Raw genomic sequence first — 24,619 nt, forward strand, 5'->3', positions numbered from 1 at the left:
AATTTTCTAACAGTTAAAAAAACACTATCAAAGGGCCTGTGGAAAGGAAAAAGGTTGGGAACTACTGGTCTATCGCCATGGGCAATTTACTACCGATGGAGTTGTGCCGGTAGTGTGAGTGTGCGTATTTAACCGTCTGGGTGTTATGTGTGAATTTTTAATGCTGCCATCTATATTACAATTTAGGAGTGAAGTATGATGTTTTCTAAGTTCGAGGCACGAACTTGGGAACCACAGCTTTTACGAAACCATAGAAGGCAATATATCCACGATATACGATATTTTTTTTACCACTGGTCAAAGCCGTCCAAGTTTTTACATAGCAACGTATATGGTGGCGTGCTTGCTGAATTCGCATCCAGGCCCTGATGGAATATGTTCCTGATACAGGCAGGGCCGGGTTTAGGAATTTCGTGGCCCGGTGCAAAAAAAATTTTGCGGCCCCCTCCAAAATATTTTATGCAGTCTCTCTGATCGATCTGTAGGGCTCCTTCGAGTTGTGAATAATTCTCTTTTATCTGATGTATTATTTGGAATAATTACTATTGTTTCTGTAGTTGAAACATAACTACCTCGTTGTATTATAGTGAAAAAAACTTTTTTTTATATTCCCACATATGCGGGACTCCTCCAAGTGCGGAGTCCTGTGTCGCCGCAGCTGTCGCACTCCCGTCTAGGGTGTGCGACAGCTGCGGCACCCTACCAGCCAATTTAATGGAATACTAAAAAATATGTTTGTAAAATAAATAGTTTTTTGCAGTGCATTTGTGGTGTGAAAACCAAATCAAAACAACATTTGGGTCCACGGAGCTGTCTTCTTCTACTCCGCCTTGGGTGAGTCATGACGTTAACTGTTGACCTCTGGGAGTAGTCATCGGTCAGCTATACATATACAATATAGTCCAATGCCTGAGCGAGTCATATGATGTGAAGCATGTAGAGAAGCAAAAAAAATTCTGATTTTCCTCTGCTTTTCTAGCATGGGCTACATCCATCTGAAACACCACGACTAACAGCCATGGACCCCACACGGGTGGGGCTGACAGGACTTCAGCCGGGGGGGACCCGATAACTATTTTTGTTCTTCTATGGGACCCGTGAAACATGTGACAAGGAGGCCTCCCAAAGATCCCAGCCCGGGTAAAACTTATGCAAAAAACTTCAATGCTTAATTGATTTGAGTTGCTTTGTATTATTTTTAAAATTCAACTTCATTCTTTTTATTATATCTAGAACGTAAATAAGTATTTTTCTCCCTAGACTCAAATTCCGCTACAACGATTTTTTTTTTTTTTGCGCATGTTAAAAATTGGAAGTTCCTTTGTAACGAAATTTCCTTATAACGAAGTGATTTTTATGGTCTACTGGAGTTCGTTATAATGGGATTCGACTGTATAACTTATTTAATAGTAGGTAAACATTGTCTTATCAGAGAATGAACTATCGGGGCTGCAGGAAGAAGGAAAAATATCAGGGAGGCCCCGCCGCAAGCAACGTAGCCTACATCCTAAATTTTCTGACCTTTGTGCTCTTTAGTTTCTATGCATGAACTCACTATTCATGAAACAAAATATCTCACGTTGGTACTGTACTAGGTGATAATCAAATTGAGAAAAAAAATCAGAGAGAGAAACGTCTTACCTTTTTTTCGGAAGAGAGTTCAGTAGTAAAAATTGTCAAAATTTATAATTTACACATTATATATCCGTCTTCCGGAATATATGAGAGAATGATTCGGATCAGTGGCGTCGGAGCCGGGGGTGCTGTGGGTGCTGGAGCACCCACGGAAGTTTGTAGAACGGGTCCGAGCACCCACAGAATTGATTCAAAAATCCAATTTTTTCTACATGAATCTCAAGACGGGCACCCACAGATTCGAAACACTTCCGACGCCCCTGATTCGGATGGTAGTGTTTATGACTGAAACTAAGAAGTTCTCAAGCCTCCCTAGAGAGGAGGCCTCCCTAGATCATGACACTTCAGAGGTTCCCAGGAAAGCACGCAATTAACACTCTGGAGGACAGTCGAAGTTGCCTCGCTCCGGGGCAGTCATCATCTAGAGATGTCCATGCTACAGACCAGATAGTAACTCTATAAAGAGAGGGGAGGTTTTCAAGGAGAAAAAGTTACTAGATTTCTTTTGTGGTGCTCACTTTCACTTGCTGCCCTAAGCATTTTTTTTTTCTTGGTTAATTCTGTTATTCTTTAATGGCAGAAAGAAAGGCCAGACTTTTTTTCAGGGGTAAAGAATGTGACCACCTGCATACACTCTTTACCTCTTTGAAATAAGCCAAGTAATAAGTCATGCCTGATAACACTAAAAATGATGTTACTGTATAGGGGCTTTAAACTGATAGCCTCCTTTCACACAATCAATATGGAAAAAAATTCGAATGGGAAAAAAATTAAATTTTAATAAAAAATTTCCGAAACATCTGCTGAAAAAGGAAAGGGTTTTGTTTAGAAAAATTGCGGCCCCTGAAATTTTGCGGCCCGGTGCGACCGCACCTTTCGCACCCCCCCTAAGTCCGGCCCTGGATACAGGTCGTGACATTCTGTAGTTTCTCCCAAAAGCTGTACGGCTAATAGGATCGATATAGTTTCATAATGAGAAAAATATCTCTCCGTCATGAAGCATTCTCCATCTAGTTTTCAAAAATAATACTAGATGCTATTTTTATTCTCTCTCTCTTTTTTTTTTTTATAAATATTAGATGGCAGCAGCTGCTCTACAATCAGTTTAATTTTTTCCCGATGATGTTTCCTCAAACTGTTGACAGATGGTATTAAAATTGGTAATTTTTAGACGTTAAATTAATATTCAGGAATCAAGCGAAAACAAAATTGGTGCAGCCTCATATTTTAGACATAAAAAACCTAAAGAGCATATACTGGAGGGCGACTAACCGAACATTTTACGATTTTCGATATTTGTCGAAAAAAAATGGTCTCACTTCACCAGAACAGAACTAACACTATTCGGATGATTGTGCAATTATTTGATATCTGTTTTCTGCAGGCGGAGAGTCCATTCCTTTCGTGTGATCATCATGCTGCAGGTGAAAATTGTAAACAATCCCAGACCGGGTTTGCGTGCAGTACTGGATTTTGGTCGTTAGAAGACAGGGAGCTATGGCAAAAATCCGATGCGGTCTGCATTACTTGGAGCGCATTTATAAGATAAATGCTTCCAAAAGCTCTGTCCGATTCGCTCATACTTTCCATTCGACCCGGAATGCCTTGAGAGCATCTACATTTCTGATCCCACCTTGCCAGAAGCTTCATCCTTCGCCATCGCTGTTTCTGCCTGAACGTTATTACGCCAGTGAATCATCCTCCCGCGAACGCTTGATCTTTCCCAGCAGCTCGGAATCTTCATCCAAGGGTCCAACGTCGTCGTCAACATCGGGCGGCGATGGCGATTCATCCAAGAAATCATCCAAGACTGATGATTTCAGAATGAAGACCATGAAATACACTTTCATCGCCTTTGGAGCCGTCTTCACCACCATGGTTGGTGTTGTTGTTTATGAATGGGGTGAGTTCATTTTATTCTGGGGTAACGATTCGTGTCCGTATTTCTTGTTTGATTATGCATGTCTAATTCAGATGATGTCATTTGACATTGTTTTTTTTCTTTTTAAAGCGATTAATCGCCCCTCACTACCACCCCCCGAGGGGCGATGAGATGGTGTGGGGTGCATTAAAAGCTATGGGTTTTGTATAGGGTCCTATGAAGGGGGATGACGAGAAAAATACGTGATGAAGGGGATATGATGAGAGAAAAAAAAAAGTGATACAGGGGGATGACAAGGGGAAAAAATATGTGGCGAAGGCGGACGATGAGAAAAAAAATGCCTCTTTCTTTGAGAAATATAGATGGCAGCACTGAAAAATCAGACACAACACAACATATGCACTCAGACCATTAGGTACACACACTTATACTTCCGGCATAACTCACTGGGTAGGAGTGGTCTATGGTGATAGACCTGAGTTGTGCTGAGTTTGAAAGAAAATGAAAATGTCTGCCTCTACTCCATTCATTGATGAAAATGTCTGCCTCAGCTTCATTTGTAGCTGGAGATATCGATTCGGTTGTATTTGCAGCTGATGGTATCTGCCTTATCTCTTGCCCAAATCGGGGGGGGGATATCACTCCCCCCGAGACCCAAAAAACAAGAAAAAAATTTATCAGTCGTGTGAAATACAGGGCGAATCTGAACAATAGCTCTTCCCAACACATCACCTTAAATCCACGTCTGACGAGGTTCAAACCCTACCGGCATCACAGTGGTGGTTGGTGACATTGGTTTTCTGTGGCTCCGAACTTGGAGGCGTGATTCAGTGCCAATCTCCCCGTTTTGGAGACCCCCAACTGGCTTAAAACAACACAGTTCTTCAATCATTACACTTTGGCCTATAGTCAGGAAAGTGGATGACAGCAATGTAACAAGCATTACACAGAAACAAACTTCACTTTCGATTCACGGTAAATACATGCACATTCCATCATGTTATCATTTGTTAGAAATTTCACAGAGGAACATTGACAAGGTGCATGTATTTTGTACTAGTAGCAGTTCTACATCACTAAAGTAGACCATTACATATTCCTGTATCATTTGTGTATTACCCGTGAAATATTTACAGGTCTCAAGCGGCCCAAGACACATTCCCAGATAACTTGACTGTCCTGCAACACATTTACAGAGCACTCAAATAACCCGCGGCACATTTGTAGATCACTGATATATTTTCAGAGCAGTTAGTGACCCATTGTACATTTACAGATCACTTGTAAAGGTTGTAATGAGATTTGATTTGTATTGTGTTTCATAAATGGCAGCACATGTAAAGCCGATGCCATTCTATTGTCACACGCAAGATTCGCGACCGGACCATCAAGCGAGCAATATGTTGCTCCCGTAGATTTTTGTTTTGTCTAATCATGTTTCGGGTTGTAAATAAATTATTATTTTAAGAAATTAATTATTCTCAATCGTTCATTTTCTACAAAATCACGCAACCTGTCACCCAAAAGGTGTTGTTCCATATCACTTAATCAAGTGGCTTGCGACATGTTTTCAAATCAATGAAGTGGCTTTTCTTCTTGAGGCAACAATGTTGAATAGGCCTACCCTTGATCAATATATCTAGTTCACTTTAGCGTCCCTAATTTTAGCAAAAATTCCTACGGTATAACTCTCTGCCGTCAAGATTTTTGATTGGGCCGAAACGACAGGTTGCAGACATAATCCTTCCTGGCACTGCTGCATGTGCTTTTCCATAACAGATAATTTATCATCATTTCGTCCATTTCACACATTATTGAAAAAAAAACCCATAATTTTTTTAAAATAACATGTGCATGCCTAACATTGAAATATTCAGTGATATTTCTTCTTCAGTATCCAAAAAGCTTTTCTGTCTCTGTCTATTTTCAAATATTTTTGGGTGTCGCTATTGTCTTGCCGGTCAACCTAGCATTGTAATTGTGGATCTTCTGGATCTCTCTGGCATTATGCAATGCAGTGTCCAAAGACGGCTCAGTTCCACTTTGGTAAGATGCCAGAGTCTCATACATTAGTCTGGAAGATAAGGACGTTTCACAGTCCTACAAACTTCCACCGTCTGATAGGTCTTGTTAGGTTTCTGGAGCAGAACTTGCATAAATTTCACGACAAAACCAGAGGAGCACTTGAACCGAGAGGAGGCACTGACCCAACGTATGTGCCATCAAGGGAGTGTAGCAGTCAGGTGAGGGAGTACGACTTTCGACCAAGACAAAGAAGAGTTACTGAAGTCACATATCCGCCCTCGTGAGAGTGCAGCCGTCAGGCAAGGATATACAGCTTGCGGCCTAGACGATGGTGGACTTATGACTACTGAAGACTGATGCCGACAACCGAACTGATATGTAGAAGCTGGACAATGTAAAAACATGGATGACTGATTAGCTGATTCACTGCGATGTGAAATTTTATATTCATTATTGACAGTCATTAGATTTAGACATAGGTGGAGATATACTTGGAAGTCTGGGGGGGGGGGCACGATGATGATGTCAATTCATATATACATTAGATCAGTCAATTTCACCTTTGATGCTGGGAGGGGGGGGGGCAATCCCTCCCGTATCTCCACCCATGGATTTAGATTATTGGCAATCATTTGATTAACTGACGATTGTTAGATTCTTTATGGGAGGGACTATGCCATCATCTTATAATCTTGTTTCTAATTTTGATTGCCCATTGTGGCGTTTGTTGTTTAGATTTTTATTATCTGTTATATGATTTCAGATTGATGATAGTTTTTATATGTATATTATTATTTGTTGCCTCATTGTGCCTTCGTCTGAAGCAACAATGTTTTGTTGTTTATAATAAAACTTGCTGGATACACCCATCCTTCGGTAACGCTTCGATATCTCTCTGTGATAGGAAGTGGGAGTGTGTCCGGTCTTCAAAGGTCACCCTAGCAAATAGAGCCAACTCAGGACTTGTGTTAAAAAAAATAGCCGCCAGTAGATAGTATGCGTATATTGGTAAGTTACCCTCTCGCCACCTTTTGATGTGGGGATGGGGGCTATGGTGCTCTTGAGACAGCCCTGTCCCCTTTTGGGTAAAGTTGCATGGACACTTCTTAAATGGTCATTTGGTAGTCATGAAATGAAATTGGTTGAAATAAAACTAATTTATATGTATATATAGTTGAACCGTTGAATTAGGCCATTTTCAAAGATTAATCAGAAAATAAATAAGTAATGGTGGAATATGTAATTTGCTTTTTCATTTACTTATAGGTTCCCCTACTCGTGATGAAAAAGGAAATCCGGTAAGTTTTCAAACTCTTTGAGAGCAGAATCTTTTTCTCAAGTCGGATCTTATTTTGCAATGTCAACATTAAATCTTGCTGTTGCATGCAAAAGAGATCCACCAGTTTATCTACAGTCAACTCCCGGCCATGTTCCTCCACTGGTTCTTGAATGTCGTTCTCATTCACCTCCAGTCCCATGCCTTCCCTATAGACTCAATCCCTTCAACAAATGGTGGCTCCTGCTTATGAGCTAGCCCCTCAAAAGTCACATTCAATAATGGAATCAGCCCTCAATAATGACAAAAAGCAACATTGTATGTATAAAATAAAAAAATTCTATGCACATATCTGTTTGAAAAATAGATTATAATGGCAATAATATTGCTTAAAATTATTCTGAAGAGAGCAGAAAATTGTTTAATGATTAAGTATTCATTACTGGTATAATATTGCCATTTTAATCATTACATGCAATCAGTACATTTATTTTCAATAGGAATTTATACAATGAAATTCACTATTTGAGGTTTTTGACATGACAGTTTAAACTGTCAAGAACTGTCATACATCAAAAAACTACCAACCCTGTAGTTATTGCATTTAACCCGACAATGTCGTCAAACTTGATCTGCTTTATTTCAGCCATCTCGAAATATCTCGGCTTCTAAAAATGTGTTGATGTTTTTACAGTAAAACATGCTTTCCACCCCCACCAGCTCCAATCAATCAACTGCCAGTGGGCAGATTCAGCTCTTGTTCAAGGTTAGATAAGAGACAGAAGGAGCAAGAAAAAGGGAGAAGAGAGGAAAGAAATTACGCTCAGTATAAATAATAAAAAAAGATTCCCCCCCAAGAAAAAAGAAAATTCTCAAAGCCATACACATCATGGCAGGTTTTTTGTATCATAGTGAGAGAAATAAAAACGATGGGCAGAGTCAATTTTCTTGTTTGGGGGAGGCAGAGCAGTTATCAGCTCGCAATCATAAAAATAAATAACTCTTCTTGAAAATAAGTGGTAATTTGTGAAGGTTTTGCAATTTCAAATGCGGCAGTTATAAAATGTGGATTAGAAAAGTTTTAAAAACTGCTTAAAGGGTTAGAACTCTTTTTAACAAAATAACCATTTTCTAACCTTTATATTGATACAAAGAACAAAATTAAGCAAAAACGTGTGAAACGTATGACTGAAAATATATGAAAAATATGTCACTGAAATACATGACACTGCCAAGGCATTAAACACTAAATTAAAGGCAATTCCAAGATTAAGATTTGCATAATATATTGTTGTAAAGAGATTTATGTTACATTGAGTATTGTCACTGCAAGGTTTCACCATAACCTTATCTGTTTTATTTTATTGTGATTATGAAAAGCTTTTGTTGCTGTACTCGTGTATTCTATATTAATTTTTTTTTTCAATTTTTATTTTACAGATTGAAGACGAATTTAGCCACAGTGAGTTATTTTCGTAGCAAAATCAATTTATTCTCGATAAATGGTTATTGAAATGTGTCATTGTAATTGTCTACCATAATTTCTTGTACTCAAACCCTGGTCTTGACAAATTGAAAAACCTGTATAAGCTCCAGCCAGATATCTTTTAGGATCCTTTCCCGCCCGCTAAGGAAAATGGTTCAAAATATTTTTTTATTCTTCTTTTCTAGGATTTGTTGCTCTTTTTTTCATGTTGGCGCACACACACATTGACATAAAGGCTGTTGCCTGTAAATTTTGTCTTGCCCTCAGAAACCATTTTGGAACCACACATAGAAAATTGTAGGCGACAATATAAATTTTTTAGTTGCCATGGCACTCAGGCACCTGGGATTTGTCACATCCTGATTATGCCCAGCTAATAAATGACAACTTAGACCCAAGCACATAGTTTTAAGAATATTTATAGCCAGCTATAAACCCTGGATCATGGCAGAAATTTTTACAGGACGACATGATTACCTTCAATAAAAACTGGGTGGTGAGTAGTTGTTCACAGCAAGCCAAGGTTGGCTCAAATAATTTAAGAATCAGCATAGCATGGAAATAGACATACTGTAGAATTAAAAGAAAAGACTTTTGATTAACTAACAATATCTTGCAATATGTGAGACTAATACATACCTATACCAGGGTTTCTTAAATGAGGATTAATTTACTGCATACAAACTTGGGTCATGTCGCCATACAGTGATTTGGAACCAGTGGAGTTGAATGGGTAATGAAGGTGCCATCTATCGGTGGTAACCTCAGGCTTGTTATGGTAGGTAATGAATTTGCTTTCAGTGTTCTTTCTCTGGATTCGAACCCAAGGACCGTGGTGGTAACCTTCATGATGGAAGATGACCATATTACCACTGATGAGTTTGTTTTTATATGCCTGTTTTCATTGAGTGTGAACATATTTTGATTTACAAACATATTTTCACTGTATGCAGAGGAAAGCTATCATCAGATAAAATACCATTTTCCCTTGATAGATTGTTTTTCACATTTTCAGGTATTGTCTCTTAACTCAGGTTCTCAATATCTATGGTGACTCTGGGCTGACTGCCCTGCTCAGTTTGGAATTCGGAAATTTCACTTCTGACACATTTTGTCCCTATTACATTTCGCTCCCTTGACATTTTGCCTGCCTTGACCAAATGAGTGACCAAGTGAGTAAGAGTGACAATATGAGTGGGTGAGTGACCGTATGAGTTGCTAAGTGAAGTGAATGGGTGATTGATCATATAAGTGACTGTATGGGTGTGCCAGTGACCAAGTTAGTGATGGTATGATTCTGTTGTATTGTGCATAATCAATTAAGTATTGTTAGGCCTATATCGTGATTTCACTGTATTAAAAAAATTCTATGTGTTAATCACATTTTTGCAGCTTACTCATATTTTTCAAGGGACGAAATGTTGCAGCTGAAATGTCACTTATGGGGTCACGCACTTGGTTATTCACCCACTCACTTCGTCATTCATATGGTCACACACTTGTTCACTCATACGATCAATCACACGGTCGGGTGAAGCGGAATGATCGGGACAAAACATGCTAGGGTCGAAATGTCAGAGGTGAAATTTCTTTAAACCGATCAGTTCAGGTTCTACTGTGATACTGTAATGTTACTCTGTGGGAACCTTAACTTTACAGTTAATGTATGTGAAATTCCAAAAAAGGCATTGTTAGCAATGAATTAAATCTAATCAAATTTTTTTTGAATACTAAATAAAATGTGAGAGGCCATACAGGAATTTTTAAGTGCTTTTCTGCTCACAGTGTCAGTCACAAGCAGCAAGCACTCGAGTGGTGCAGTGGTGAGATGGTCGCTGTGGTGGTCGAGTGGTCATAGTGATGGATTTGCATCTCAAGGACCCAGGTTCAAACCCAGTGTGATGGTCGGCCGAAGTTAGTTTTCTGTGGTTCCCAACTTGGCGCAAATGTGAGCCTATATCTCCATTAAAAAATCTCGCCAGAGAGAGCAATAGGCCTACAAAAGTACAATTATTCAATCAATTCAACACTTCACCCATATTTGGAAAAATTTATGGCAGATGGCAGCACTATACATAACCATTTAACAAGAAACAAACTTCACGTCACAACACATAGGCTACATGCACATTTCGGCAGGTACCAATTTGTTAGAAATTCTGTAAAGGAATATGCACGGTTATAAGAAGAAGAAGAAAAGTGGTAAGAGATGCTCGTTTTCCACCATCAAGGTTGTCACCAGGGTCTACAAGTTCGATCCAGAACATAGAGAAAAGAAGTTCTTTACCTACTGAGCCTGGGGCAACCACCAATAGATGCTGCCTTCATTTCTCATCAGACTCCATCGGTAGGAAATTGCCCTATGGTGATATGACCAGAGTTGGTTTGTGGTAAAGAAGAAGACCAAACAGCAATCTATTTTTTTGAAACAAAAATAAAACGAAACAAGACAAATTACTAAAAGCTATGTCAATTTTTTTTTTTCAATGGAAAACAATTTTGTTCTGGCCAATCAATAAAAATTCATTGATCCTTTTTGATTCTTATTAATGGGGTTTGATTGTATCGATATATAGAAGAGATGTATGAAATGCATTTAAATACTAATATATCAACTTGAATTTATTTTTGCTTTTTACAGTGCCTTTGTGGAAAGCTTATTTACTTAGATCGTATAAGGAGGTGATTGATTACAATCAAGTAAGTCAGATATGATAAAATGATTCAGATAAGATCAAATATGCTTCACTTTAAAATTGGGTTACTTTATGTATTACTAGCTATAATACTTGACGCTGCCCAGGTTTTCTTCAATGAGGCTTTTTGGATCATGTGATATCTCCCTCTTTCTTTGACATACAAACCGTGTCTGAGTTAACCAATATGGCGACTTCCTGTGCAATTCATGAAATAAATCTAGATTTAAAGAAACGTGGAAATGAATATTTTTTTCCCTTTTTTAAGGGGCGCTAGGTATTTCGATTCCTCCCCCTGCCTGTTTCTGCCTTCAAAAATGTTTAGTTAAAGCTGTTGAATTTCTTCGTTGTACTTTACGGACCCATAATTAATTTTAAAACATGTTAAACTATATGAATTTATGCAGTTGAATATTAAAAGACAATGTGGAAACATTCATTTTCATGCTTGAGAAGATGTAAATAAAAAGTTGAAATCAATGTTATTGCATGGATATCCAACTTAAAAGTAGGTCCGGCTAATTACTTCATATTTAATTTTCTGGGCTTCGTGTCTCTAAGCCAACTCAATCTTTCAAAAATTGAGAATTCAATACAATTTTTTAAATTATTGATGTGGTGAAAAACTCACTAAATTTATGTATTTCTACAGTAAAATTGGCAATTTTAACACTGATTTCTATATTTTTTTCGGAAAATCTGAAGGAAAAAATGGGGGATAAATTCATATTCCAGTCGTTCGTCTTTACTTCCCTCCCCCATAGGAGATTATTATTTTCAGCTCCTCTGGAAGAGAAATTAAAACCTTAGCAGCAACAATCTTTATTTGCATTTTCCTCTGGATCCCCTATTGAGAAAAAGTTTGGTAGAATGCCTTATCAGTTGAAACGTGGGAAAAATATAATTTGTTATATATAATGCCATATGCAAGTTCCTTATATTAATAATTTGATTTCGGAAGGGAAGGGGGCAGTATCTGAAAATTCTGTTTGTACTGTGCTTTTCAATGGTTTATTACAGAGAAACAATTATATAATTTAGAGTAATCTTGGACATTTTTGGATTATATATGCCCTTTACAATGTATGCTTTTTTGGTCAGGGAAATTTCTCTAAATTATGGTCAGGAAGAGTCAGGGAAATGATCGAGCAGATATTTTTCTGGGAACCCTGATCGTACATGTTGGGCGAAAAGAAAAATCAACTGTCAAGGTTCTATTGATTAAATTTTTAAAAACAGGCTCTAATAAAAGGTGTAAATATGCAAATATAATGGATATTCATGCCTACTTTTTGATTGGCTACTGTATTTGCTGTCTAATCTTTTGTGTTGTATGCTTATTAGTATGAATATAATTAGATGTGCTTAGTGTTTTTTCCTTCTATCTATTTCACAGATGATTAAGGAGCCTTCAAGAGAGAAACTGTTGCCCGAACCTCTTACAGATCCTTATTATCAGCCTCCATATACACTGGTGCTTGAAATGACTGATATCTTGGTTCATCCTGATTGGACTGTATGAGTTTTTTGTAACTTATATAAATCATTCTTTTATTTTTTGACAGTGCAACTGTGGTAATATCTCACAAAGACAATTTGATACCGATCAAATTGTGCGACAGTTCTTTGTCTTTAGGAAAAGTATTCCCAGAGGAACTGTTTCACTTCACCTTTCAAATACTATTTGAGGTATTCAAATTATTACATTATTGCCTTTATTATTTTAGTACAAAACAGGTTGGAGGTTCAAGAAGAGGCCAGGAGTGGACTATTTTCTACAACAAGTGGGACCGCCTGTTTTTGAAGTGGTTATATTCACAGCTGAGCAAGGTTTTGTGAGTATAATAAACGATAAAACTTCATAATAAATTTACTTATTTGAGTGTTTCAAATTTATGTCTCATTTTTTATGATTCATTAAAATGACAGCTATTATTTTTTTCATTATTATTTAGACTGCGTATCCCATACTAGACTCTTTAGATCCTAATGGGTACATAATGTATCGTTTGTTCAGGGATTCTACCAGATATATGGATGGTCATCATGTGAAGGCGAGTAAGTTTTTTATTTCTGTAGGTCTCTTTGCATGTATTTGAGAATAACATTTTCTTTTCTTTTTTGCTTACCATGTAAGTGACATTTTTCCACTAATGTACGCCTTGGCTTATGAATTTTATGTCTAACAAAGATTTTTTTTACCTTGTCTAACAAAGATTTTTTTTACCTTGTCTAACAAAGATTTTTTTTACCTTGTCTAACAAAGATTTTTTTTACCTTGTCTAACAAATATTTTTTTTAACTTGTCCAACAAAGATTTTTTTTACCTTGTCTAACAAAGATTTTTGTTGGTATAGATGCATGTGATAACATAAATCAGCTGCATTGGGAGCTAAATTTAAGCATCAGTCATAATCAGAATTACTAGCACTCGAGCCCAATTAACTCCTGTTCACCTCAGAATCTTTTTCCAGATGTGCTTTCACTTCTCTTTCTGGAAGTTTTTTTTAACCATTTCATGTAAAATAAAAGATGTAGCTTATAGAAAATTCATTGAAAAAAAAAATCAGTGTGTTCTTTTAGTGCGAGACTCTTAGCACAAAATTGAACATTTTGGACATTCTAGAAGTTTTTTTTTTCCATCTGCATGTATCAAATACAGAAATGATCTGACCAGATCACAAATGGATGGGGACACCTATGAACTTGATTGGGTTGAGTTAACTGTGTAACAGAGCTGGTGTTGGTTATGTATGTTGTGTAAAATAAAAAAATCTTCAGTATCTCATCTTCCTATATATAGTAGACTCTGTAATCCAGTCATGTGCTAATCCAACCTGTCCAGTAATTCGGCATTTTTAAGCAGACTTTCTGCAAGTTTAGAATATGAAAACTTGTCTGTGAATAAGTGATACTATTTAGATGGACTTTTGTCAATAACCTTTTAGTGCTATGATTTCGGTAACCCGGCACAACCTGGTCTGATATATGACAGATTAGTGAGAGTCTGCTCCAATGTTTCTCAAAGTGTGTGTACCGTGATTCCCAAGGGCATTGCCAAATTTTGTTCAGGACCATCACAGGACTAGTGGGAGATATTCATTGTGTGCCTATTTATGCTTTGAAGTGGTTCTTTTATAAGTGGAAAAGATCTACTAAACTATTCTGAGAAGGCGCTGATGAGCCATGTATTGGACGAGGGAGCCACAAGTGACAAATGTTTGAGAACCACTGGTTTGCTGTATTCTTATTTATGTATTCTCTACTGCATTCTTAGTTTTGAAGCTATTCAGTATAGCCTTTTAAAAGACTTATTTTCAAATTTTGTGCAGTACCTGGAGCAAATTAAGCAAATTTCTATAGAAACCTATAGAAAATCATGTTTCGGCTAATGAACAAATTATCTTTGTTAGCTGAGGTATCGCTGTATTTTTGTTAATATATTTCCCTCTCCTTTAGATTTTTTAAAAAATGCAATGCAATTCCACAATGTGGCTGATTTAAGAAAAAGTTAACGTATGCATGAATTCAGAATTTGAAAAAATTGATAGAATTGAAGCAAAAATAAATTTTCATTCCTCGGTCTATTGTAAGCCTTTCTCTGTCTCACTACCACCTTGTTTTAGATCTTGTCATTCCATGCATCAGAAACTCTCAGCGTTTTGTACTTATGTTGCGAGAGCATTTAACATCTGCTTAGATCGAAACACATTAGACAGTGAACTTGAAACCATCAGAGCAATTGCTAAAACAGGAGGTTCGACACCAAGATTGTTGATGAAATGAGTAGAAAATTCATGAAACGAGCAAGAGAAACCACCTTTGGAAAATATTATTGAGAAGCCACTCAATCAAAGTGTAGTTATACCATATGATCCAATAGTCTCACTTAAGATCAATCTGATTCTCAAAAAGTTTAACCTTACAGCCATAGGTGAGCTTACTAAAAACTTTTGTTTCAAACCCCCCTAAAGATGCTATACCACAGAATAAACAATGAGGCATTTATTACATTTCATGTGGTGATTGCCCGCTTGGCTACATAGGTCAAACATGAAGACTCATAAAAACTGGATTAAATGAACATGCTCGCTGTGTTAAAAGTCAAGAATGTTAAAAATCGACCATTGCTGCTCACTGCTGGTAAGAGGGCTATAGATTCAAATTTCAGGAAGCGAGAGTTTTTCACAAAGTGAAGTCTACGGCCGATTTAGACTTCTACGAAGTCACATACATCTGGGCCTTCAAAAATAAATTAGTAAACGACAGTAAATCAACACCACCGATCGCATGGCCATGACTTAAGTTCATTACGAGCGGGAATTTAAAGAAAATTTGAATAGACCTATCGGATAGCTCTATTTCACAAGCAGCCAATCAGGTTGTTGAAAAGACTTACACGCAGGTGCTTCACTTCATTCTTGCCATGACAATTGACTTGAATAGATGTATTGTTTTTTCATTCCGCTTAGCAACCGAGATTGAAGATTTGGTACTTAGTCCAAGTGGGAAACTCGGTCAGCATGATACTCTTATCCTCTGAAGACGACACCACAGCGTGTCGAAATGCATTAGGAATTTTTTAGTCTTTCCTGGTATTGGCCTTATTCGTTGATGATTTATTTTTGTGTAGTATTAGGCAAAGTCACCTACTTTTCCATAAAAATAGATTTATTGAACTTGAACATTGTCAATGAAGTTTGTCTTCTGAAAGCAAAATAAAAAGATATAAGCGCTATAAAAGATAAAAACTGACTGTTATAATGAACAGCTTCAAAACAGAGAATGCAGTAGAGAATACATAAATGAGATTACAGCAGACCAGTGGTTCTCAAACATTTGTCGCCCGCGGCTCTCTCATTCAATACATGGCTCATCAGCGGCTCCTCAGAATAGTTTAGATCTTTTCACTCATAAAAGAACTGCCTCAAAGCATAAATGACAGTTATTTATGGAAAAATACTTAGATTAGATAAGGGCCACCCTTACCAGATGTAAAACTAATAGTGAGGCTAAAGGCATCTTCATAATTTCGGGGCCCCTTAGCTCCGATCATATATATTTTGTGGGGGATAGGAATCGACATCCTAAGATTTATATATTACAATAGATATACAGGAATGTTAAAAAATAGCCACACTAAAAATATAGGAGCAATACAATGTAAATTTTCACCAAAATTAAGAAAATTTTGAATAGAGGAAAATTCAGAACTAAAGAAAATTTTAAATTGATGAAAGAAATAATTCAAAATTTTTTAGTAGTCAAAAACTAATAAAAATTAAGAATTTAACAAAATAAATTATGTCAGAACTAATTAAAATTTAGAATTAATGAATTAAAAATAAGAAAATTAATTGGAAGAAACAATTCCAGCACCAATGAAAATTCAGAATTAATGTAAGAAAAAATTCCAGAATTTAGAAAAAACAGAATTAATGAAAGAAATAAAAAAAAATTATAATTCCAGAATTGACAAAAACTTATTATAACAAAATTGACAAAAATTTAGAATTAAAAATTGATGAGAATTCAGAACTCACAAAAACTCAAGATTAATGAAACAAAGAAATTCTTTAATCAATGAAAGGAAAAATTCCAAAATTGATGAAAATTCAGAATTCCAAAATTGTTAAAATTTCAGAATTAATGAATGAATTCCAGAATTGATAAAAATTCAGAATTTATGAAAAAAATAATTCCATAGTTGTGATGCTCAGACACATTGTTTGCTACAAAAAATGTATTTGATGTACATAATTTCATTTCTTTTCCCTTAAGATGCGGGGCATACAAAAATTCTGGAACTGGTGCAACTGCACCTGTTTCACACTCCTAAGGCTGACTCTAGATTATATATACTATAAATCTTATTGGCTTATGATTGTTTTGCAAGAAAAGCAAAAAATTTTAAAATGATCGGTGAATTAACAATGTCTCCAGTACGAGTAATATATACCTATACCAGAGCTTCCTAGATGATGACTTGTCTGCAGAATTCGGATCACTGAACAAACATGTGAGGTTCTAAGTTGTGCATGTAACTGTTTGGAGATTTGCCCAACCCTGATAAGTACATATTTCAAGTATATGTATGTGCTTGAAACCATGATTGCATCTTTATTTCATGCACTCTCATTCTTACATCTCATGCGTGTGTGCTTTTAGACTTTATTCGTCCTTTATAAAACTTTCTGGATGACAAGAAAGTTTGATTATAATTCTTGATTTATTTTTATACTCAAGAGTAATTAAATTTTTTCATGTTTGAAGTTATGAAAATGATCATTTACAAGCAACAGCTCACTCTTGTGAAATTATTTTAATGATGAAAATTGATTTTGTAATCTTGAATTTTTTATTTAGTTTTGTACCTGTTAACTTTGTTTACTGATTTTTTCTTTTCTGTTTTGTTTCAATCAGGATCTTTCTTGTCTCAACCGAGATCTGTCGAAGGTCATATATGTTGACTGGAATCCAAAATCATTTTCACTTCAACCAAGAAATGCTCTAATGGTTGAAAAATGGACTGGATCAGATGAGGATAAGTCCTTGTATGATTTGGCTGACATGTTAAGGAGTGAGTATCAAATATCATAGTTATTATATAAGTGTTGGTTGAACTAAAACCACTTGTGTGTGTGTGTTGATGGTTTAGTGTGCTTAAAAACTACTCGTTCCAATAGATATTAATACACAGAGATTTGAACTATCACTTTGTGTAAAGACATGGAATAATCATGCCCAGCACAGAAAGAGTAAAAAGAATATGCAGCCATTTGTTACTCTTTCACATCGGACACGATAATTCCATATCTTTACACAGGGTGATAGTTGATTGTACCCAAAAACTGCTCAAAGCAACTGATATTAATACACAGACATTTGAAGTATCACATGGAATAATCAAGATGGCTCTTCAAATTTTGGTTTCTCACTAGATAAAATCAATTGTCATTGTAGATTGATAAATTTCTAGATACACTCATCCTTTGGGAATGCTTCCATATTTTCCTGAGATGTGAAGCGGATTGTATCTGGTCTTTCAACGTTCAATGTTGTTGCTGGGAATTCAATAATGAAATCAACCAATTAGAAAGATTAGTAATAAATTTCTGAGAACAGCCAAAGACTATTAGGACAATCTTTTGACAGTAGAATTTACTTTTCATGTAAATGTGACTATGATGTCACAGTAATGCTCAGCATTGATTGTGGCATGAACGAGCAATCACTCTAACAGCTGCTGTGTGGTTATGTGGTCATTGTAAGGGCCTTGGATGTGATCCCTGATTATTGTACAGTGGTGGTTCTCCAACTTTAAGCCAGGAATATGAGCTTTGTCCCATTCGAAAAGTGTTTCTATACTACTGAGAGTAGGCAGATCCGCAAACAAAAAAATTATTGCGTTCTGTATAACTTATGCATAGTCAACTTTCACTTCCAATTTGGAAAATAGATGACAGTCCTTTGAATATTTTACACACATCCCTTTCAGGGGTAAGTGAGTATTTACCTAACAGCGTGTGTTCATATCTAGTGTCATACTGTATATGTGGGAAGTTAGTGCTCCCATCTGCACTTAAAACTTCAAAATTGCTCAGAGGAATTTTTTATGAGAGTCACTCCAACAACAGTCCATAGATGTTGAACTATACTGCCAACATGACCTTTCCTGTGAAGTCAGATTACTTAGATGTATTCATCACATCTGTGTCTGTCTGTTTAAATATCTTTCTCCACTCAGCAGACAAATGTCTTACACCATATATGCTCAAACTATGGCCCGCAGACAAATGTGGCCTGTGACCTCAAGCCTAATTTAATAAAAATGAACTAGGCATATCTACAGATCACTTGAGTGACCAGTGGCACAGTTCTTGAGCACCCAAGTGACCCATGGCATATTTATAGATAACTTGTGACCTGTGGTACAGTGCACTTAAGTGACCCGAGACTCATTCTCAGACCAATGAAGTAGCCTACATTCTCTAGAAGGTTCAACACCCTTGCAGACTGACAACAGTCTGTGTTGCTACAGAAAATACCAAATTAAGCAATACTGCCATTCTATTTTTTTCCCCTCCACCTTGTCAGAAAAATCTGGCAGTATTTCTGTCTTTGTTGTAATTGCACAACCCATATACTATGTAACACCGATGCAATTGAACATTCAATGTTACAGTGTTTAACAATAAAATAAATGTCAGTGAAATTTCTCATTTGTTGAAGTATGTTTTCTCATAATACCTTTAAATGAATCGGTCAGTAACATGACAGAGCATATAAGCAATTATGCTTTGTTTTCTCTATCTTTATAGCAATAGGAACTAGTGAGGTCCAGGATGTTCGAACAGTTTTAGAATACTACAGTCAATTCGATGATAAATCTCCAATTGATGCTTTTAAAGAAAACAAGAAACGATTGAGGGTAGGTTGCAGAATGCCTTTTGAATGTGATTGTGAGCGTAATCTCCTAAAAATATTTTTTTTCCTCTACGTTCAGATTTCTCAGTGTATAATCAATTTCTTCATTGTTTAATCTTTCTGAATAAAGGAGGAAGAAGAGAAGCGCATAAAAGAAAGTCAAGGGAAAAGCAGTACTTTAGTTGGAGGCCTACTGAGGGGTTTACAAGCCCGCTAGTAGAGGATTATCTTCATTCGTATTCGTGCTGTAAAAGTGTCAGGATTGTATAAAATTGTTCTCAAATTGGAACATTTCTTTTGTGACAATTTTTGAGATTAACTGTGTACAGAAGGGAAGAAGTGTTTACCAAGTCACTCTATTAAATACTATGAAAGAACGATAAAATAAAAGGAGTTACTTTGCTAAATTCTGTAAGTGGATAAAAGAACAGTATTTCATTATTTGTAGTTAAAACATGATGTTATAACATATTATAATAAATTATACAGGGTGTTAACTATCAACCGCCCAATAATTACACACATGATTCCTTGTGATAAACTAATGCAGAAAAGTGTTTTCTGGTTTTAGGATCTTTTAAGATCAAACAAATATTAAAATATAACGTTTTGAAATTTTGTGACATGTCATTTTTCTGATGGTCAGTTATGCTGCAAATACCAAATGAAAGTAAATTTCTCCCTCAGCAAAGGGGTTGCCAATTTTTAAAAATAAACTGAAATATATTCAATTCCATCAGAGGCCAAGTTCGGTCTTCTCTCATGATTGCTGTAACCTTGTTATTACATACATTATTATTATTACCTTCATTTGATACATTGGCAAATTCATCTCCAGATTTGTGAAGTGTTAGCTAAATGTATTTGAAAAAGTGTTTTTCCCAAAATCAATACTTTTTTGCCAAAATGGTAATTCTCTCACCTTTATTGTTAAATGAAACTTTTTTGGGGAGGTGCCTACAGTGTATAGTGTAGTTTACTGTGCAATCATTTTTTACTGTGGCACTATGTGGAAATGAGCTTTTGGGAGCAAAATTTATAAGCTTCTGTTAGAATTCAAACCACCTTGCTCTTGCATCCCAGGTGAGTGTGCTATATCAATGCTTTTCAACCTTTTTTTTTGCCCATGATCCTCCTCGGACCATTTTTCTCATTTTTGAATTAAATCATATGTTGATCAATTAAACAGAGCAATATTTTTTGAGTTTTAAAATTTCATTGAAATTGTTACTCATAAAAAGCTTCAGCGCAGAAAAAAATGTATGTAAAAATGGTAGCTTGACAAAGGTGACTGGTGGGAAAAGTGAAATAATAACAACGACATAATCAGAAACTTTTAATCAAACTCGTTATTTTATGAATTGACATATTCAAACTAATTAGTGGTTTTCAGGTCTTTCAGAAAGATTTTGGTGACATTGAAATTTATTCCAGTCTGCATGATTCATGTAGAACTTGGTTATTTTTGCAGATGAAGTTTCATTCAGGACTTATATATATTATAATTACATGGGGGCGTGGTTGCCCCGGCCCCTCTTAGCAGAAATGGACTGCAGGCTCTCACCATCCTAGGTACTACTAATTTTGCTGTCTCTTTGAGATACTCTTATATTTCATTTCTCTAACCCCCCCCCCCCCCCCCCGAAAAAACATGCCCTTCCCTCTTAGCTCTCGATTTTCAGAATGAAAGCCGTCTCTGCGCTGTTTGTTCTTCCAAGTATGGTTTTGAATATTATTTCATACACACACTCTCGTAACATGAATGAGATGCCATAAAAATTTTAAACTATAATTCTTAGACTTCATCATGTCAATTTGTAATGGTGATCCATATTGTGCCAATCAAGTTAATTGTGTTACAGAATTACAATCAAAAGCAGTGAGGCTACATGTAAATCTTTCAAAATTTTCAAGTTAAAACTGAAATTTTTTTTAGTGATACTTTATTCATTTAAACAAAGCAAGTAAAGCAAGCACAGAGTGTTGTGCAACGTTGATGAAAACAGAAACATTTTTCATTTTTGGGTATAAAAACCACATAGAAATTTGATAAGTGCAAGGGAAAAAAAATGGTTTGCTTTCCCTGTTTCTCTTAGGGTTAAAATATTATTATATATGTATCACACCTTCAAAAATGCCAAGTTATAGTATTTGGCATATGTTCGGTGAATTTGGTAGGATTATGAGGTGACATAATAAATTTTTAAAGCTTTATCTCCATAATTATTGCTCAAATCAAAAAATGGGAAAACACTTTTTTCATATTAGTTTTTCACAAGGAATCACCTGTGATTATTGAGTGGTTAATAGTATCCACCCTTCATATAGGAAGTTCGAGTAATATGGAATACCACTTTTATTTTTTCCATTATTCCAATTTGAAACACAATAGAAACTAGTAGTTTTATAAAATTTCATTTCTTGTCTGCATTTACAAGCGTATCGTATTTAAAAATGAATATTATGTCTAAGAATAAATGTATGTATAAAAAAACATTTTTATCGGGTAATAAGGAATTTGGGGGGGGGGGAAGAGGGTTCAGAACTGATTTTATGAGTCTATGACAATGAAAAATAAAAATTTCATCATATATTTCATGTGGTTGATGATGTGGTGGTGTTCTATTTACAAGAGTTACAAGTGCAATATTCCTAATCTGCCCCAAAACTATCTAGGTGGGCCGACAGAGAACATTATATGTCTTGATATTTATACACATACAAATACAACGCCACATAGGCAAAATGGCCTACGAGGTGACTGAGAAAAAGATGCCCATAACAAATGTGAATGTCATATATTTCAAAAATACAGCAACCCAATTAAAAATGCGATTGCAAAAACTAGAAACTTTATACACATGATAAAATAATTCTAGGCCTTTCCTCTTCTATCTTCCTAAACTTTTCATCTTGAAGAGATATTCTAGCCCAGCTAAGAAAATACTTATAGTATTCCCATATTACCCAACACATGATCTGCGAAAAAAATGGCATTCCATCTAACTGGAGAGAATCTCTAGCTAAAAATGAGCACAACACAATAAAATACAACACTTTTGATATACATTGTGCTTAGTTTCAAATTATTGAGCACATTTCCAACAATTAATAAACACTTCTGGTAATTTGCCAGAGTGAATTTATGAAAGTGGAAAAAAACAAATATTTTATTCATATAGGAACTGCGATGATGGTGACAACCGAGGGACACTGACTCTATAGCATCACAAGTCATTTTGAAGTTCTTTATTACTGTTCAACTTGGGGATCATACATGAAGGTGAAGAAAACCTCTGTATTCCATATTATCTGACTATTCCATAATACCTGCACTTCCTAGATTTTCATTTTTTAAAATAATTTTAGTAGCTCTGAAAATTCAGTTTGAAATGAACTTCCTATTTCCAAAATCTGTTCTTAAGAAGAGAATGTGCAGCTATTAAAAGTTCTGCTTTTGCTCTTTAAACACTTTTTCGAAATTTTTCTGAACCTAAAATTTTTAAAATATTTTCATTCAAAATCATGTCTTTCAAATGGGTGTCCCATTGAAATATACCCTTGTTTTGCAATAAAATGCTGAAATTTCATTCTTTGTATGACTTTTATGGGATTAGCATCATGTCTGTTGCATCTACTGGGGCTACTTCGGCACCAATGCTAAAAATGATTCGACTTTATCCATCAGCAATTCTAATGAATATTTTCAAACTGTTTTGAGTTTGTCCAACAGGATACATTATTGGTGAACTTATGTATTTGAGTTACTGATGCATTCGTTATTTTATGACTGAAAATTTAACTTTTTTTTGACAAAAGTTCCAGCTAAAATTTAGCAGCGCAAATATGTATAGCAAACAATATGTCCAAAATGACGGATGGGTCAGTAACTGAAATATATAAGCTAATTGATAACGTCTCCTGTTGAGCAGAATCAAAACTGTGTGTTAAATTAAAATAGCTGCTAGGTAAAGTTGAATCCTTTTTTCGGCATTGGTGGAAAAAGGATTCAATTCAGATCTGTAAGTGTAAAGTAGCCCCAGATTACAGTAGCTCATTTGTAACTTGATTGATCTCTGATATTTGGAACTAACTATTTTGTCAATCACACTTTTATTTTATTTGTATTTCTTGTTCTTTTTTTGGCAATTTTATGGAGGGGGGGAACATTTATAATTTGTTTTTGCTTTGTTAGAGCAAGAGGGACATTCTTAAAGCAAATATTTTAGATAAAACTTTAGTGCAGCTTGTGTGTGTGTGTGTGATGTTGTACCCAAGAAATCAGGATTTCCCTAATTTTTTATTCTTTCCCCCAACTTTTGATCAAACCTTCCTTGTTGTTACTTAATGCCGGGAGAAAGACCTCCTCAATTGTTTTGCAACACTGATTAACCACTTCGCCATGGCCCCCCACAAGGGGTGGGCTGAGAAGGCTCCAGCCCTGGGGCCTGGGATGATTTTCATCATTTTTTTGTTTTTCCACTCTATAACATCATAAAGGGGCCCATGAAAATGTGGTTGGGGCCCTGCTTCAGGATGTGGGGGCCACACCCTTCACTTACAAATAAATATGCAAGAAATTTGGATGCTCTCTATTTGGTGAATCAGAATAAATATAGTAACCTTGTCCTAACCTAACTGCATGTTAGAAAAAAGGGAAGAAAGGTAAATAGAAGGCCAATGAGTAAAGTAAAATTCTTTTTAGCATTGGTGCGAAGTAAAAAAAAAACCCCACAAATAAAAGAGTGAGACAGTATAAAAGATAAGGTAATAAGAATGTGTGTAGGTAAAGTTAGATTTCTTTTCACCCTCACCCTACCTGTTCTCTTTCAATCTTAAAAGAAAGATGCATCATATGTGAGGAAACAAATCAGGTTATACACAAAAAACCAAAAGGAAAAAAAAAAAGTAAGGTTACAGCAAAGCTTTGGGATGATTAGGAGAGAGGAAAGAAAACAGAGAACTCTTGTTTGAATACATTCCACCGGCATTTGGACGCTATATTACATCTTTTGATCGTAAAGTGGTTAAAGTATATCGATCTTAAAAATATATATAATCAAAAATAAGAATATATTTTTGTTTTAAGCCAGTAAGTTATCATTTTGAAATTTCAAAAATGGGATAGGGACTGTGTGTGCCATGAAAGAGACATTTTCTTAAGAAAAAAAAAATTGTCCAAACGATTTATA

At 35.8% G+C, this 24,619-nt stretch overlaps 1 protein-coding gene across 1 annotated transcript; it reads left to right on the plus strand.

Annotated features, from left to right (window-relative positions):
• Positions 1 to 3,040: 3,040 nt before the first annotated feature.
• On the plus strand, positions 3,041 to 19,837 carry LOC149087851 (mitochondrial import inner membrane translocase subunit TIM50-like). The gene is made up of 10 exons (XM_089242116.1): positions 3,041 to 3,538; positions 6,809 to 6,840; positions 8,259 to 8,280; positions 10,946 to 11,004; positions 12,397 to 12,516; positions 12,728 to 12,835; positions 12,956 to 13,054; positions 17,424 to 17,580; positions 19,322 to 19,431; positions 19,558 to 19,837. The coding sequence occupies exons 1-10, from the start codon at positions 3,133 to 3,135 to the stop codon at positions 19,642 to 19,644; spliced, it is 1,200 nt and encodes a 399-aa protein (XP_089098242.1). The 5' UTR covers positions 3,041 to 3,132; the 3' UTR covers positions 19,645 to 19,837.
• The last annotated feature ends 4,782 nt before the right edge of the window (positions 19,838 to 24,619 follow it).

This window comes from Pholcus phalangioides, unplaced genomic scaffold, assembly GCF_987345545.1.
Source record: "Pholcus phalangioides strain wild (caught in Gottingen) unplaced genomic scaffold, Ppha-v1.0 ptg000003l_1, whole genome shotgun sequence".
In the NCBI taxonomy this organism is placed as follows: domain Eukaryota; kingdom Metazoa; phylum Arthropoda; class Arachnida; order Araneae; family Pholcidae; genus Pholcus; species Pholcus phalangioides.